This window comes from Oncorhynchus nerka, linkage group LG15 (assembly GCF_034236695.1).
Source record: "Oncorhynchus nerka isolate Pitt River linkage group LG15, Oner_Uvic_2.0, whole genome shotgun sequence".
NCBI lineage: Eukaryota > Metazoa > Chordata > Actinopteri > Salmoniformes > Salmonidae > Oncorhynchus > Oncorhynchus nerka.
In genome coordinates this window covers 55,253,797-55,271,646 of record NC_088410.1, presented here as the reverse complement: position 1 = coordinate 55,271,646, position 17,850 = coordinate 55,253,797, and the positions used below count along the sequence as shown (strand labels likewise).

General features: G+C 43.1%; 1 protein-coding gene and 1 pseudogene across 1 annotated transcript; one reads left to right on the top strand and one right to left on the bottom strand.

The window, feature by feature from the left end:
• Positions 1-439: 439 nt before the first annotated feature.
• LOC115142926 (cryptochrome-1-like) lies at positions 440-8,667 on the top strand (annotated as a pseudogene).
• Positions 8,668-10,268: 1,601 nt separating this feature from the next.
• Positions 10,269-12,922, bottom strand: LOC115142925 (transmembrane protein 263-like). Its single transcript, XM_029682789.2, has 3 exons — positions 12,647-12,922; positions 11,782-11,866; positions 10,269-10,818 (listed from the first exon to the last, which is right to left on the bottom strand). Exons 1-3 carry the CDS (start codon positions 12,653-12,655, stop codon positions 10,511-10,513), a joined length of 402 nt encoding a protein of 133 aa, XP_029538649.1. The 5' UTR covers positions 12,656-12,922; the 3' UTR covers positions 10,269-10,510.
• Between the last annotated feature and the right edge of the window lie 4,928 nt (positions 12,923-17,850).

Here is a 17,850-nt window from a genome sequence, read left to right as displayed (position 1 = left end):
GGAATCAAGGAAAGAAAATGAGTTCACATGTATGCGATACGGATTATCACGGCCAGTAGAGAGGAAAGGAATCTAGGAAAGGAAATGGGGCAAGGAAAGTAATCTAGGAAATAAAATAAATTCACGTGTATGTGGTAGAGATTAACCACTGCCAGTAGATAGTATTGGTTTTAGTGACAGGCTAGTTTTAGTTACAGGCTATTCTGCGAGGCTGCAGCTGGATGCATCTCAAAAAAGTACCCCTGATCGTTCCATGCCGCAAAAACGTGAGGAAAGGCCTACTGCGCCAACCAATTGGATTTCTAGGTCGCTTCTTTATTGCTTGTTGGGGCGTGTTGCTTGGAGCATAGAACTTTGTAACTAGACAGTAAAGTCACTGTGCTTGGAAACAGACATCACATTTATATTTCTATATCACGTGTTGTTCTGGAACATTGGCCATGCGCAGTAGCTAGAACAGTTATGCAACTGTCTTGTTCTTGCATTGGTATAACTGTACACCACAAAACCCCGACTGTTTGATTCACACTTGGAGAGACCACCGGTGGAATTAAACGATCCTGTCAACGGTAATGACATAAGAGACACATCCCTGACAGCACATTACAGGTAAGCGATGGACATTATTACTTATCAGAATGTAGGTCTCTCTTCTTCCATGCACATGTACTATCCTTACATAAGGTACATGTAACTGACCTGATTCTGAGGCTGTGCTTTGGCAAATCGTGACCTTAGAATTATTCTGAGTTAATTGGATTTACAATTCACAACCCTCATTGGTTTGAATGGTGTGAGGATATATATATATATATCTTTTTTTTTTTTAATTTTATGAATTGGGGTATTTAGAGTATACTGCTATGTAGACCATCGTACAGAACAAGGCGGTCTGAAATGAACTGAAATTGGCAAAGATGTATATAGAACCTAATAATTCCAAGTTATCAAAAAACAAAGTTGTCTGACCATTGGTACGGCATAACATTTGTATGTATGTGTGTGTGTCTGAGCTTTCTGACCAATTTGTGTGCAGTTATGCAGTGTATATTATGTTGATGATGCTTGTGGTCTTAACATTTCTGATGTTACGGTGACCAAATCAACCTACATTGTGTCATAAATTTGCATGCCATAAGCTGTACTATCTGAGTGTGATATAACTTCATTCAAAAGTTGCGAGACTAAGGGTATTGTTTTTTTTTTGCAAGTTGATAAAAAATATATAATGGCAATATTTATTTCTATTGCTTTCATGCATTATTGTATTTTTCTGATTTGTCCGCAAATTGCTTTAGATGAGATCGTCAAATAATGAGTTTTAATAAGTCAAACTAATTGGAGACTGAGATTTGAAGCAGTGCTTTGCTTGGTTTAGGCTAGTTGTACTGTGTAAGTCCCATTTGACTCTCAGCTCTGTGTATCATATAGTCTGTAACAGAAATACGATAATCAATTGTATACTTTTTTTGTACATTGTTTCTAACAAAAGTCATTTTCCAACTGAACATGCAAATGTACAATTTAATTCCAATAACCATTACATTATGAACAATTCATTTTTGAATTGTGTAATATTAATATTAATTTTCTAACTTGCAGTGTATTTAATAATCAGTTCTCTGCTAAATCTTTTTAGAGTCTTTAACTCTTTCCATTTTTTAAAAATGTGACCCATTCCCTAAAGTACGTACTGTGTTTCTAAATATTTAACATTTCTTGTCTTTTTTCCAGGCCCTGTTTTTGAACATGACCAAGAACTCCATCCACTGGTTCCGGAAGGGACTGCGTCTCCACGACAACCCGGCCCTGCTGGAGGCTGTGCGTGATTCAGACACGGTGCGCTGTGTATACTTCCTAGACCCCTGGTTCGCTGGCTCCTCCAACCTGGGGGTCAACCGGTGGAGGTGAGCAACAACAACAGTACCTATTCACCCATCAACCAACCAGTCAATACGATTCTATTGTCCCAGTAGATTTAAATGAATTGTCCATGCTCTGGACGCTTATGTGTTATTACCATAAATACAATTCAATGGTTATTACAGAGTGGGTGAGGTAGGTTGGATTGAACTCTGTTCCGTTTGAATTCAAGAAGTGAATTGAAAGTCCAATTCAAGATTTTGTACAAATCTTTATTGAACATCAATGACACTGAATTGTCCCAGACCCAGGTGTTCTAATGGTTATAGCATTGTGGTGGTTCTCAGAACAGCTCCCTTCACACAGTTGCCAATATCTGGCCTTGCTAAAGAGGATGGTAGTATGGAGTGATCAGATGTGCCGGCGGAAAGCCTGGACCCTGACATCATCAGGTAGTTGTTTGGGCCCAGCAGAGTAAGGATGGCAGCAGTAGGCCCATATTGTAATGATGTCTGCTTTCAAGATAAAAGTAGTGACTTCTGTATGTAGCTATTATGGTGGGTTCTGAAAGTTTGTGGATCCTATGTTTGAGTCTTCTTTTGGGTATCTACTAGGCTATTCTCTTTTAAACATTGGTTGATGGCGAGCATGTGAAATAGTGCAGTGGTGCTTATCCCTTGGTCCTTTTAACTTAGAGGAGGGATACAAATGGGATGAATAGCAGGCAAAAGCAACAGCTTCTCTTTTCCGGTGACAGTTAATTAAGAGAGCATTAATAGTGTAATATAAATATTTCCCTCCAACGTACTTACCGTTGCCTCGGCCAGACAAAATGTTCTTTTCACGTTCTGTACAATTGAATAAATCCTCTCTGGGGCCATTCTTTCTGGCATCTTTCAAATACTAAAGAGCATAGAGCCAAGGCCTGTAAAATGGCGTCGTTCATGCAGGGAGCCGGTTTAGTGTGCCAAAAGAGAGTTACATTTCCTGAGTCAGTGGTTGCTATTGGGATGACCTACTTTCCAGCAGGCTGTGCAGTGGCAGAGCGGCCTAGCTTGATCTCTAAACTGCTCAAGCAGCAGGAGGCGGTAGTGGCCCTCAGATCCGCAGCTGGATTAGCCACCTTTTCAACTGTTAACACCTATACTTTGTTATTTGATCTGGAAAATTGCTAGTGTGAAGCAACAGACAGATAGCAGGCCTATCGGCTTATCTTGTCTCTCTCCACAGGCGGTGTGTTTATCGTTGTCTTCAAAGGTGTTCAGGTGTTTACTCAAACACCAGACAAACACACCATGTATCACCTGCTGCTCTTCTCTCAGGGGGCTGTTCTTACGCTGAGCAGAAGGATCACAGCATTTTCTGGTGACTGCGTTCAGTCAGTCATTCAGTCACCTGGGATGCTATGCTGTGATGCCGCTAACTCAACCATGGCACAGTTCCCATGCCAAATATTACATATGCAACCGTGAGGACTGAATCGGTGCCCCAATGACATGACTTACTGCGTAAATGCTGGAAAGGGGACGTAAATGCGAAAAGGCAAATGTGAGCTTCAGAAAGTTTGCGTGAAATAATAGTTGTTGAAACCGGCATCGTTATACGTGCGGTGATGTAACAATTCTGATGTCATCATTGCATTACCGTCATAACATAAATGATGGACATGTGGTCAAAGGGCATCGGTCTGCTTCTGGGAAAGGGATTAAGAGTTTATGTATTTATATCCTGATCCAACAAACATGTTCTTATTCATTTACTTATCATGTATTATTGAGTGGGACTTATTAGGGTTTCATTCAATCAAACATGGTGTCAGGTCTAAGTAGTAAACATGGTGTCAGGTCTAAGTAGTAAAGATGGTGTCAGGGCTAAGTAGTAAACATGGTGTCAGGGCTAAGTAGTAAACATGGTGTCAGGTCTAAGTAGTAAACATGGTGTCAGGGCTAAGTAGTAAACATGGTGTCAGGGCTAAGTAGTAAACATGGTGTCAGGTCTAAGTAGTAAACATGGTGTCAGGTCTAAGTAGTAAACATGGTGTCAGGTCTAAGTAGTAAACATGAGTCTCTTTGCGCTCTGAGAATGCCCCTGAAGCAGTGTCCTCTCCAGCATGGCCATGTAGTGACGGTCGTCGTCCCTCCTGTGTTTCAGGTTCCTGCTGCAGTGTCTGGAAGATCTAGACGCAAGCCTTCGGAAGCTCAACTCCCGTCTGTTTGTGATCCGAGGCCAGCCGGCCAACATCTTCCCCCGACTCTTTAAGGTGAGAACCATTTTCCCTCCCCTCTCCCCAGCCTCTCTCACCCCCAGGGACAGCAAATATTCACCATGCTGTATCAGTGTTTGCCGACCATTTCAAAGCCGATCGGTATATGTTGTTTTAACCCCAGTGTGTGTCTGCTGTGTCCTGTCCTCTCAGGACTGGAACACCTCCCAGCTGACGTTTGAGTGTGACTCTGAGCCGTTCGGTAAGGAGCGGGATGCAGCCATTAAGAAACTGGCCACAGAGGCTGGAGTGGAGGTCATCAGCAGGATCTCACACACTCTCTACGACCTGGACAAGTGAGTGGGACACCCGGGTGACATCACTTGGAGGTTTGGATTAAAAAGAGCCCTAACTGAAACCCCTCTCCTCTCTGCAGGATCATAGAGCTGAACGGGGGTCATCCTCCTCTCACCTTCAAGCATTTCCAGACATTGGTTGGCTCCATGCCGCCCCCCGATGCCCCAGTAGGGGCTCTGTCCCGGGCCAGCATGGGTCGATGTGTCACCCCTGTCTCAGACAACCACAGGGACAAGTACGGAGTACCCCTATTGGAGGAGCTGGGTAAGACACCTTTTCTATTGGAATGGGTGTCCATACTTGCTTCATGGAGTTGAACATTAAATTGTTTTAGCAATTCTTTCGAGTCTTTCCAGAATGGTTCTTAGGAGCGGAAAAAAACGAGTTTTCGAGATAATTTATCTGAAGTGTCTAAACATGCTCTGTGTTTCTCTCCCCAGGCTTTGATACAGAGGGCTTAGCCCCAGCCGTGTGGCCAGGAGGAGAGAGTGAAGCTCTCACCAGGATAGAGAGACAACTGGGACCTGACCTCTCCACTGTACGTAACCCCCCCCCCCCACACACACACACACACACTGTCCAATTATATCATAGATGTATCATATATTAATCCTCCACCTTTCTCTCTCTCCAGGCGTGGCAGGTGAATTTTGAGAGTACCAGGAAGACAGCCAGCCCCCTGCTGCCCAGTCCTCTAGGTCTCAGCCCCTACCTCCGCTTTGGATGTCTGTCCTGTCGACTTTTCTACAGCAAACTGGCAGAGCTCTACAAGAAGGTACAGTAGCTCACACACATAACTACACCTACTACATACTATCATACACACATCCATCCCTACCGAACACCAACACACATCCGTCCCTACCTAACACCAACACACATGTATCCTTACCTAACACCAACACCAACTCTTATCGCAGGGAACTATCACATAAGATTGCTCCTCACGATTACATTCTCCTCTCTCTCAGGTGAAGACGAACGGCAGTCCCCCCATCTCTCTCTACGACAAGCTGCTGTGGCGTGAGTTCTTCTACACGGCCGCCACCAACAACCCCCGCTTCGACAAAATGGACGGGAACCCCATCTGTATCCGCATCCCCTGGGACCGCAACGCCGAGGCGCTGGCCAAGTGGGCCGAAGCCAAGACTGGCTTCCCTGGATCGACGCCATCATGACTCAGCTGAGGCAGGAAGGCTGGATCCACCACCTGGCCAGACACGCTGTGGCCTGCTTCCTGACCAGAGGAGACCTGTGGATCAGCTGGGAGGAGGGCATGAAGGTAGAGAAAGACGGAGGGTGGTGTGGAGGGAGGGAGGGAGGGGTGGAGGAGAAGAGGGCATGAAGGTAGAGAGAGGGGAGGGAAGGGGGAAGAATCAGAAGAGATACATGTTATGTGTGAATGACCGTGTTGTTGTTCTGTGTGTGTCTGTCAGGTGTTTGAGGAGCTGCTCCTGGATGCAGACTGGAGTGTGAACGCAGGCAGCTGGTTGTGTCACTCCTGCAGTTCCTTCTTCCAGCAGTTCTTCCACTGCTACTGTCCCGTGGGCTTTGGACGAAAAATAGATCCCGAAGGAGACTTCGTTAGGTTGGTATAGCTACATGCACGCACACACAAACACCCACAAGATGCACACAAGACGCACACACACACACATATATATATATGCATTAGCAAGGCTGTTCTGTCTGACTACTGTCTGTATGTTATGCTGAACCAACTCCTCTGGCAGTTGTGACGAGGTGCTGAGATTTAATTTCTCCCTCTGCTTGCAGACACTACCTACCTGTCCTGAAAGACATGCCAGACAAGTACATCTACGACCCCTGGAACGCCCCCATAGAGGTGCAGCGGGCGGCCAAATGTGTGGTCGGGGTGGACTACCCCAAACCCATGGTGAACCATGCAGAGGCCAGCCGACTCAACATAGAGAGGATGAGACAAATGTACCAGCAGCTGTCCAGATACAGAGGACTCAGTAAGTATTTTTCTCCCTCCCTCACTTTGTATTGAACTCTCTCTCGCTTTTCTTTTTCACTCTCTTCCTATCACCTGCCCACTCTCTTTTTCTCTCGCTCTCTCTCACACTTTCTTTCTGTCTGTCTCTATCGCTCTCTTTCTCACACTTGGTAATTCATTATAACGTGTGTCTCTCTCCCAATAGGCTTACTAGCAGCTGTGCCGACCAGTCCCATTGGGGATCTGAATGCGGTGGCATCGCCCTCTACTGGTAGAAAACACAGCGGGCTCAACAGCCATCATGGTGAGCAAGGCTCATTCGCCTAAACCTCCTTAGATACCATTCATACATTATCCCAAATAATATCACACCACGACTGCAAAGTGAGCACACTCTAACCCACACTCCACCTCTCCTCTACCCTCCCCTCTCCCTCTCTTCTCCTCTCTCCAGGCCGTAGTAGAGTAAATGTGAACGGTGAGGAGCTGCTGGGACTCAGTGGAGTGAGGCCACGACCTGGACCAACATGCACTCAGAGTAAGTCTAGACACAGTATTTCATATCTGACTGGACACAGACTGGTCACAACAGTCACTTGCAGTGTTATGTAGAGGAGGACATTCTTATGGGTTTATTTCTGTTTGCCTCTTGGTCACTGCAGGCTGTGGAATGGCGCACGCAGAGCAGCCAGGATCGTCCAATCAGCAACTCTGTCGGACAAGATGTGCCCATGAGTTTGCTGTGCCTCACTATCCAGGTCATTTGGCACGGGGCGGGACTGGGAAGAGGGGGCGGGAGTCGGAACAGGAAGTGGGCAGCGACTTTCCGGCCCCTGCCTTCAAGGTGCAGCGACACCACCAACATGTAAGTCAGGGGTCAGGGGTCAATATTTGTGTTTACATTCTCTTTTCTAAAGTCGATGTTATGTACCTGGGGTGATGTCACAAAGCATGATCGATAAGTTATTAAATAGTCTGAAATATTCATATTTCTGAGTTCATAAATATAGACTTTTAGGAGCATAGTAAAATAGACTCCACATGATCAGTTTATCAGAGCTTCTGCTTTGTGAAACTATAAACCCCTCTGGTATTTACATACGACTGTATAAACATGGTAAAACGATGTCGTAATATTTTACAATGTTGTCTTTGTTCTGTGTTTGTGTTTCAGAAGAGTACGGGTCGACAGGATGAGAGGATGGCTGTGTCTTCATAAGCTGCTGCCGTCATAGATAGATATTATTTTGTATGATATATACTGTACAGAGATGTTTAAAGACACATTTTTATTTTTTGTATAAAAAGGGAAAATTCTCTATGCGATGTCACATGAAAGTCCCTGAGATGTCTTAGGTTTGAGAGTTGCGAACTCAAAGATGTACTATTTCAATTAGGCAAATAGGGTCAATCAGTTTGGGTTTTTCGTAATCTAATCTTGAGCACTTATTATGACCCTAAATACCCCACCTGGGTTGAATATGAGATAGTCTATAATATGTTATGATGTAATTTATGTAAATATGTCAGTTAGACTGTGGATGACATTTTACCATACTGTGCCTTACTGTATGTGTGTGACACATAGCCATATAGCCCGAAGACAAACCATTTCACTGGAGACCTGATATTTAGGTCTGGACTACCCATGACCTTTAGGGTTTACCTTTGACCTCTAACCCTGAGGATCACAGCAGGCTGATTGGTCAAATCAAATCACCTGCTCTCTGTAGGGAAAGTATATGTAATAGCCTCAGCAGTTCATCATGTGTTCTTTCATCATGTTTCTTATTTTTTCTGAAATGGAGGGTGAAGAATGTTATTCTGGGTAGAGGATGTGAACTGCCTGGACGGAAGATCAGTGTTACTGCTGGTGGTGAACAAGTGGCCTACTGTATTAGACACCCAGTAGTAATCTACCATTGCCTCTGCTGGGGACACTGCCATTGGGAGTTCTTCCCAGATTCACTAGCTTCTGAAAGATGTATTATGGTGACATTGCTTTAATACTGTCTTCCATAGTGTAATGCACTAACCATAAGTCACTCTGGATAAGAGCGTCTGCTAAATGACCAAAATGTCAAATGTAAAGTCAACTTTCAAGCAGAAAGTCAATCTTCAGTTTCAAAAGCTAGCAGGAAGTCAATCTATTTTATGTTGGCTGGTATCATGTAGGTTGTTCTCATAAATCTGTTTTTTGTTTTCCCTCTGGGGCTGTACATTACTGGTTTTAAAAAAAACAGCTGGAAACTTAACTGAAATTAAATAGTTGAAACACAAGACATATGTGGGATTCCTTGTCCAATTTAATTTCTGTTCATGAATGTTTTCATTTCATTAGGCTAATTATTTCAGAGATATTGGTAATAATTAATGAACATTGGTACAATACATTAGCGGGGGCCCTCTTCTGCTTCTGAGTTGAACCAGTTTGGAATGGGTTGCCTTTTAGCAAGACCATGTTGGTTCCAGACTGGCACCAAGGATGTGAGCAGGAAAGCTACAACACTTTACTTATCAGCAGTTTATTTAAATACACTTGACAAAAGTTAAACACTTACAAGTACTTTATCTTTTTGGTACATGGAGAAATTTCAAAGTACACCATTGCCGAGCAGACAACAGAACGTCAAGAGAGGATTCAATATCTTGTCTGGCTGGTGGCCAGTAATGCCTAGATTCAAGACGGACTGCAGATGATCTGCGTTACAGCACGATTGACATTCAAACGGTAATTCCCGATTGATACATGCAGATGTGATTGGATTGAATCTAGCACTTAGGTTCAGCAGTAGAATAGTCCACCTGTTGTGTTGTCCATAGTGAGAAGTAATGCAGTAACAGTTTGGTACAAAGGCTAATAATAGGACCCCATAATTGACCTAAACACTCAGACCCTTGAGAATCAGCAACACTCAAGAGCCATTCAACATGGCAGACATTACACAGAGTATGTTGCCATTGAAGAAATGCAGTCCCAATGGACTTCGCGAATCTAGTACCGTCTCCAACTATTAATTTGGCTTCACCACTTAATGCCTGGGTACACCCCAGGCCTCATTTAGACTAACAGTTGCAAAACCTTCCACAACAGAAAACATTTACTCCAAAGGGAAAACATTTATCAAAAACAAGTTTATTGGACAAATTCAGGTAGGTCCCTCACCATTGCAATGCGTTTGCTTCCTAGTGAGTACACCCTGGTAGCATTGACTTGAGACAAGGTACATCCCAAATTGTGAATGAGACAGAGGCACAATGTCAAACTTCCCACGAGACTTTATTATTATGTTGGAAAGTACAAGCATGCCAGACAGTCATATCAGCATTCTCTACCAGCAACAGCCAAGTCATGGCAGAATAGAGAAACAAACCCAAACTGTTGCATTGAAATGTTGAGTTTCCATAGAAACGTTATAAAAAGGACCAAAGACAGACAGTAGAGAAACTAGTCCATCAATAAATAGATTTTATTTTCTGTAAAATGTATGACGTCTCCATTTCATATATGGATCTACTGAATAACCATGATTAAAGTGATCATATCATTTTGCCACAACATCAACCTAAACAGGGCTATTGGCTCTCAGAACCACATCACCTCCAACTCTTATTTTGGAAATGCTATCAAACACTTTTCAGAAGACCCAAGAAGCTATCTTCACACGGTTCACTGTAGCATTTTGAAACAAGCTAATGTTCTGTGTTTGGGTTTGCGGTCACAAAAAAAGCTCATACAAAAATTCCAGCACATTAGAAACCACAAACCAGGCTTTAAATGGTGGAAGAGAAGAACCCAACCTAGCATGCCTGTATCTCTCTCCCTCCTTATATAACTGCTTTACATTGTCTTAAGGCTTCAGGGGACCATGTAGGTTTGGATGAAGACCCCCTGTACACACTGCTCAGTGAAAGTGTTTGGGGGGGAGGCTACAGAAGGCACTACTGAACATGTTTCCCCAGGTACAACTTAGTGAATGATGTACAAACGAAAAAAAGAAAAGAAAAGAACAAAATCAATCCACTTTGAAAACATGGCGACTAGCTTCAACTCATCACTTCCTCTTATGGCTCAGTCGGTGGGGCGATGCATCGTGTTCATCATCATCGTCGTCATCATCTCCTCCTCACTCTGCCTTGTCCTTTGTCTTGGCTCTGAACGGAACTTTGCCAGCTACCGTGGAACCCACTGATGACACGCCCCCGGCGACCGACGACACTCCCCCGGCGACCCCTTTCACCAGGCTGACGCTCATCGAGGGGACTGAAGTAACTGCTGATTTAGTGTACTCCAGACTCTTCCCACCGAGCCAGGCGACTCCTCCTACCGTGGCACCCACCACAGTTTTACTGGCACGGAACAGGCCACCCCCGACCCGCCAGATCATACCCGGCTGGGCCACGGGGTGCTCCTTACCTGCATCCTTCCCCTCATCTATGAGAGAGAGATGAGTTTTAGAACACATGCAAAATAGGTTTAGAAAGATAGCGAAAGACCAGAGAGTCAGGACCACACATCATGTTTGTGAAACAGACCATCAGCAGAGAGAAAACAGCTTTTGTGCTTGGATATTGGCCTACACAATGAATCATATCATTAAACAATAGTCAGGCATGTCAATACATGGAGGTATTCTACTTAGTAACCACATTTCCATCCAGTTATGTGAGTAAAGTCATACCAGATAAAAATCACAACAGCTGTGACGGAACAGGAAGTTTTGGTACGACATAACCATCATATCGAAGTAAACCGAGTCACACGATGACATGGTGTGTGGTCCCCCACACTGCAACATTGGGAAACCATGCAGTTTAAATTGCATGGTATGAGAATGATCATCCAGAGTAAGCACATTTGCTATTTAACGCAACAGTTGTGACAAACTATTGGCAGAGTTGAAGAGGCGATGGAAACATTCCATTTTTTTTATTTGGTACATGAAACCAATGTGCAAAACTGCTAGTGTGCATATTTTTTGTTGTTGAAGGATTCTTACGCTGATGAAAAATAAGGGCCATATGGTTTCGAAAACGATATTGCAAGCGATGATTGGCATTTCTAAACGTTTAAAAAAAAAAAACAGCTTCAGGATTGTAGTACACAAGGTCTTTGGGAACGAAGCTAATGACTCAAAACTGTAGGGAGAAGCCAGAATGCCACCTTGAGTTTGAGCTACAACCTTAGCCAATCACAAACAAACATATTCCCTTAATACATCTATACAGTTTCTTAAAATAGCAACACAACCCTTTACCCTGAATTGCACCTTATCCCAGATGGTTCAAGTGTCCCTTGACAAACTGGGCTTTAAAATATGCCCACCAAGAGAGATGGCTACAGCACAGAGAGATGTTGTTCAATGCAGTGGGCACTGTTGATGATTGTGTTATTTACCTGCTGTGGGCTCGCTTTCAGTAAGCTCAGATTCTTCTTCCACGAGACAACCTTCAGGCTGGGGCTCTGGGGTGGCGTTCACGTTCTTACAGAACAAACAATAATTGATTAGGCTAGAATACCTGCAATTTAACAAGTTCATACAAGTAGTACATCTTACAAATTGTTAAAGCACCAACACTATAAGCCTGTTGGAAAAGTCAAAACAGTATAATCTAACACGTAGAAATGTTTTTCTGAATAGAAAGATCGGTGCAAATTCTGAGCAGCCACGAAACAGTGCTGAAAGGCATAAATAAGTAGGTTAAATAACTGCATATCATTAGTAAGGTTATGCTCTGGGATTTCTTGCACAAAACGTTCAATTTTGACGGAGCCCGTCAAGCACAAACATTCAAAACCAGTGCTTGTTGGATGTTCAAATTTCTTACTCTTGTTGCAAAACCATACGACAATCCTCGTTTGCTTCGTGTTATTTTAAAATGCCCTTTTGTTAAATCAACCAAAAATCACAAAAAGATGACAAAGCTAAGGCTACAGGCATTTATTAAATGAGTCATAAAAAAAGTAATCCTGTTGTGAAAGCTCCAATTAGATGGTTACATGGGCTGCACAGGGAAAACTCAAACGATAACGCAAGCCAAATTTCACACACACAACGTCAATAATGTGGGCTGTAGATTTAGTGTAATATTTTGCTTTAAAGTAAGCACAGTGCATCACTCAGTCCGGATCTAATCAATTCCGTTTATTTCGTTCGTGCGCAATTGGTTTTATCATACCCCAATTGATATGCAGTAGCCTATCACTTTACTTATCGTAAGAAAATACATAAATCGATACAAAAGGCCAGACTTATCCTTACCTTCACCATGTTTCCAGTAATTTCTGATGTCCGCTTGTAGAAGGGACTGCTACGCACCTGAGACGAATATTTGGTGCGCTCGTTTGTTTCCTGAAAATATTAATGCAATTTTCAGCCTGTGCCTTTATACTTTTGTTCAAACTCCTCTCTTCTTCAAAGCTATACTTTAAGAGCGTGTTGTCCTGTATTTTAACGCACGTAAAATCGTACTTTCGCGGTTTCAAACTTTCCTTAAAAAAATATAGGATGTATCTTGTTGGTTCTGCCGACGTGGCGCCTCAACTACTGCACTCGTTCTCTCCGGATCTTGCGTCACCTCAAACAGGCTGCTGCTCTCTCTATTTTATTCATGAGTGCTACACGTCTTATGCGTTCTACAGGGCAGACGGAATACATATTTTTTTCAGGATTCACTTAAAGAGAACATGTTATGTAATGGTGCCGAATTTCGAGTGGCCTTTTGGACTGTAATGGTCAAAAAGATCATGACATATGATTAATTCACAAGGATCAGTACATATTTTATATTTTGGTAATACATTCATTCACCCAAAATAACACAAAAGATGAGTTATTTATAAGGCTTATTTATTCAGTATTTGTTCATGTTGGTATGTTACACCATACCAACATCATAAGAGTGAGTGTTGGTTGCCATGCCAACGGTGATAAGGTTGTTCTGAATAGACAGACAGCTGCACCACTGCCAGCCCAGAGAAAAACATCTCTCCGCTGCTGAATGGTCTCCTGTGACGGAAGTGAGTCACATGCCATATAGGCTGTAATGAAGAAAACTGTGGCTCTTCCAATAATAGATGTGAGTACTGCCTGTCACACCTGCAGCCTACTTCTCTCTGTCACGTCCTAGATTCAAGTCCCTTTGACGTCCTGCCTTACCGTGGCCTGTGGAGCAGATAAAGTATGACGGTTGAATGAACATGTTCTGCGATGTTTACGCCTCGGCTTCAGAGCCAGCCTTCTACAACAAGACGCAGCAGAACAGGTGCATGTGAAATGCAATGCAACAGTCTGTTTCCCAGTCTCTGTACCTATAAGACTACCAATGAAGTGCAAAGAAATGGCGGTGTATGCACCATCATGATAACTGCTCTTTTGCTAGCTTCTTCCATGATGTGGCTAATATTTCACTCCTGGTCTTGAGTGTCAGAACCACTGTGTGCGTGTACACTGACAGTGAAATGGACTGTCTGACAACTCTGTGATTGTAAGGACGGAGTCTCCGTGCAAAGGCTTGGGAATACATACAGCCACTCCAACAGGAGACTCTTCTTATCTCCCCTGATCACATGTCGTCGGTTCCCAGCCTCTGTACCCAACATGGTTCCTCTGCATCTGGCCTCTCTTCGTAAGGCATACAGCGACAGTAGAACAGGTCTTGGAAGAAAGCAGTCACAGTTGATGCTTCGTTGATGCTTCCTACCAGAGATTGTCCTGAAGACATTTTATATTTTTTATTTAACCTTTATTTAACCAGGAAGGGCTCATTGAGATTTGAAATCTCTTTTTCAAGAGCGTTCTGGCCAAGATAGGCGGCACCAAATCATTACCCAATTACAGACAGACAACATGAAAAACTACAGAAAAACTACATCTAGTAAAAAAAAACAGAATTCACAAGAGTATAACAAAATCTTAAAACAGCAAATTAAAAACATTGACAGGTCAGGGAATCAGCCTCAAAATCATTCATCAATGATTCAAAAACACTGATTGGAAAAAGGCTACTCTGCATGGAAAAGCTGGCCACTGCTTTCAGATCAGATCAGATGTTGAAGGTGGAAGAGGAGGCCATTGATAAATTATTCAAGAGGGGGCGGGAGACTATGACAGAGGCCTGATCCAGATTTTTGGGGGTAAGGGTCTCGTTTGTTACCGACTTGGTCCGTGTTTTTACTGTTATTGCCATTGTTTTTAGGGGGGGGGGCGTGTCGGTCCTATTGCAATGGTGTCAGGGCTAAGGATTTACAACTGGTAACGGAATTAGGGTAACATAATGACATTCATTATTATGGATATGATATACAAAAAGACAGACAGACAAGCAGACAGACAGACAGACAAGGCCCTCCGGGGAAACTGGAGGGAGCGCAATTCAAAATAAATAATCATAAAAATGATGGATATTAAACATTTAGGTAAATACAAGTGTATTATACAGTGGGGCAAAAAAGTATTTAGTCAGCCACAAATTGTACAAGTTCTCCCACTTGATGAGAGAGGCCTGTAATTTTCATCATAGGTACACTTCAACTATGACAGACAAAATGAGAAAAAATAATCCAGAAAATCACATTGTAGGATTTTTAATGAATTTATTTGCAAATTATGGTGAAAAATAAGTATTTGGTCAATAACAAAAGTTTCTCAATACTTTGTTATATACCCTTTGTTGGCAATGACAGAGGTCAAACGTTTTCTGTAAGTCTTCACAAGGTTTTCACACACTGTTGCTGGTATTTTGGCCCATTCCCTTATGCAGATCTCCTCTAGAGCAGTGATGTTTTGGGGCTGTTGCTGGGCAACATGGACTTTCAACTCCCTCCAAAGATTTTCAATGGGGTTGAGATCTGGAGACTGGCTAGGCCACTCCAGGACCTTGAAATGCTTCTTACGAAGCCATTCCTTCGTTGCCCGGGCGGTGTGATTGGGATCATTGTCATGCTGAAAGACCCAGCCACGTTTCATCTTTAATGCCCTTGCTGATGAAAGGAGGTTTTCACTCAAAATCTCACGATACATGGCCCCATTCATTCTTTCCTTTACACGGATCAGTCGTCCTGGTCCCTTTGCAGAAAAACAGCCCCAAAGCATGATGTTTCCACCCCCATGCTTCACAGTAGGTATGGTGTTCTTTAGATGCAACTCAGCATTCTTTGTCCTCCAAACACGACGAGTTGAGTTTTTACCAAAAAGTTATATTTTTTATCCAAATGCTCTCTAGCAAACTTCAGACGGGCCTAGACATGTACTGGCTTAAGCAGGGGGACACGTCTGGCACTGCAGGATTTGAGTCCCTGGCGGCGTAGTGTGTTACTGATGGAGGGCTTTGTTACTTTGGTCCCAGCTCTCTGCAGGTCATTCACTAGGTCCCCCCGTGTGGTTCTGGGATTTTTGCTCACCGTTCTTGTGATCATTTTGACCCCACGGGGTGAGATCTTGCGTGGAGCCCCAGATCGAGGGAGATTATCAGTGGTCTTGTATGTTTTCCATTTCCTAATAATTGCTCCCACAGTTGATTTCTTCAAACCAAGCTGCTTACCTATTGCAGATTCAGTCTTCCCAGCCTGGTGCAGGTCTACAATTTTGTTTCTGGTGTCCTTTGACAGCTCTTTGGTCTTGGCCATAGTGGAGTTTGGAGTGTGACTGTCTGAGGTTGTGGACAGGTGTCTTTTATACTGATAACAAGTTCAAACAGGTGCCATTAATACAGGTAACGAGTGGAGGACAGAGGAGCCTCTTAAAGAAGAAGTTACAGGTCTGTGAGAGCCAGAAATCTTGCTTGTTTGTAGGTGACCAAATACTTATTTTCCACCATAATTTGCAAATAAATTCATTAAAAATCCTACAATGTAATTTTCTGGATTTTTTTTTCTAATTTTGTCTGTCATAGTTGAAAAAATTACAGGCCTCTCTCATCTTTTTAAGTGGGAGAACTTGCACAATTGGTGGCTGACTAAATACTTTTTTTGCCCCACTGTATCAGTTGAAAGCTTAAATTCTTGTTAATCTAACTGCATTGTCAGATTTACAGTAACCATTACAGCGAAAGCATGCTTTGCGATTGTTTGAGGATGGCGCCCCACATCAAAAAACCTTTCCCACCGGCACAGTTTCATAAGTTCACAAATAGCGATTAAATATTCACCTACTTTTGGAAAATCTTCCTCTCTGATTTGTCATCCAAAGGGTCCCAGCTATAACATGTAGTGTTGTTTTGTTAGATAAAATCTTTCTTTATATCCCAAAAAGTCAGTTTAGTTGGCGCCATGAATTTGAGGAATCCACTAGTTCAACATGCAGAGAAAGGAATCCGAATATCTACCCCTAAACTTTGTTTCAACAAGTCAAAATACATTTCTATTTACACCTTAGATACCATAAAATGTAATAAAGCTATAATATTTCATACGGAAAGAAGTATGTTTAATAGGAAACCGATTTTAGCAGGTGCGTAATGTCTTCATAGCGCGCACATACACAAATTTCCAAGACTGTGTCCCTGTACTAAAACAGATTTTTCTTGTTTGCTTTGGAAGTTACAAGCCTGAAACCTTGAACATAGACTACTGACACCATGTAGAAGCCATAGAAATTGCATCCTGGGAGCTAGAATTCAGTATGCCCCTATACTTGCCATTGTAAGAGCAGGCCTAAAAAACAAAATCATTCTGGTTGGTCTTTCTTTGGATGTTCTCCTACCATATCTATTGTGTTATATTCTCCTACATTATTTTAACATTTCTACAAACTTCAAAGTGTTTTCTTTCCAATGGTACCAATTATATGCATATCCTGGCTTCAGGGCCTGAACAACAGGTAGTTTACTTTGGGCATGTCATTCAGGCAGAAATTGAGAAAAAAGGGGACTAGCCCTCAGAAGTTTTTAACTGTGCCTCGCTGGTCTGTCTGTCTTTCTCCCACTTCCTGTTGAACACGGAATGAGAAAGAGCTCGGTTTTGTATGTTTGAGAGGTCCAGGACCTGAAGAACAGTTTGCAGTTCTCCCAGGGTTAGACTAAAGATAAATCAGATCTCGAGGGACAATTAAGGCGGAACAACATGGTTGTGGACGGAATAGCAGAATCTCCACATGAGACCTGGACGGAGTCTGAGGCCAAAGTGAGGGAAATGATCTCTGAGATTTTAAAGATGAACCACAGGAAGATTGAAGTGGAGCACGCCCACAGGACTGGAAAACCCACCACCGGCCCAGGTGATAGGCCCAGGCTGATAGTGGTCAAGTTCCGGAGGTTCAAGGACAAGGTAGCTGTTCTGGAAAGAGCCAAGAACGTGAGAGGAACGTATATCTTCTAGAACGAGGACTATCCTGAAGCTGTGCGCCAGAAGAGGAAAGAACTGATCCCAGCCATGAGAGCTGCCAGAGCGCGTGGGGACATTGCATGCATCCGCTATGATAGGCTCATTGTCCACCCTCCCTCCCGGAAGCCTGGAAGGGATGAGAGA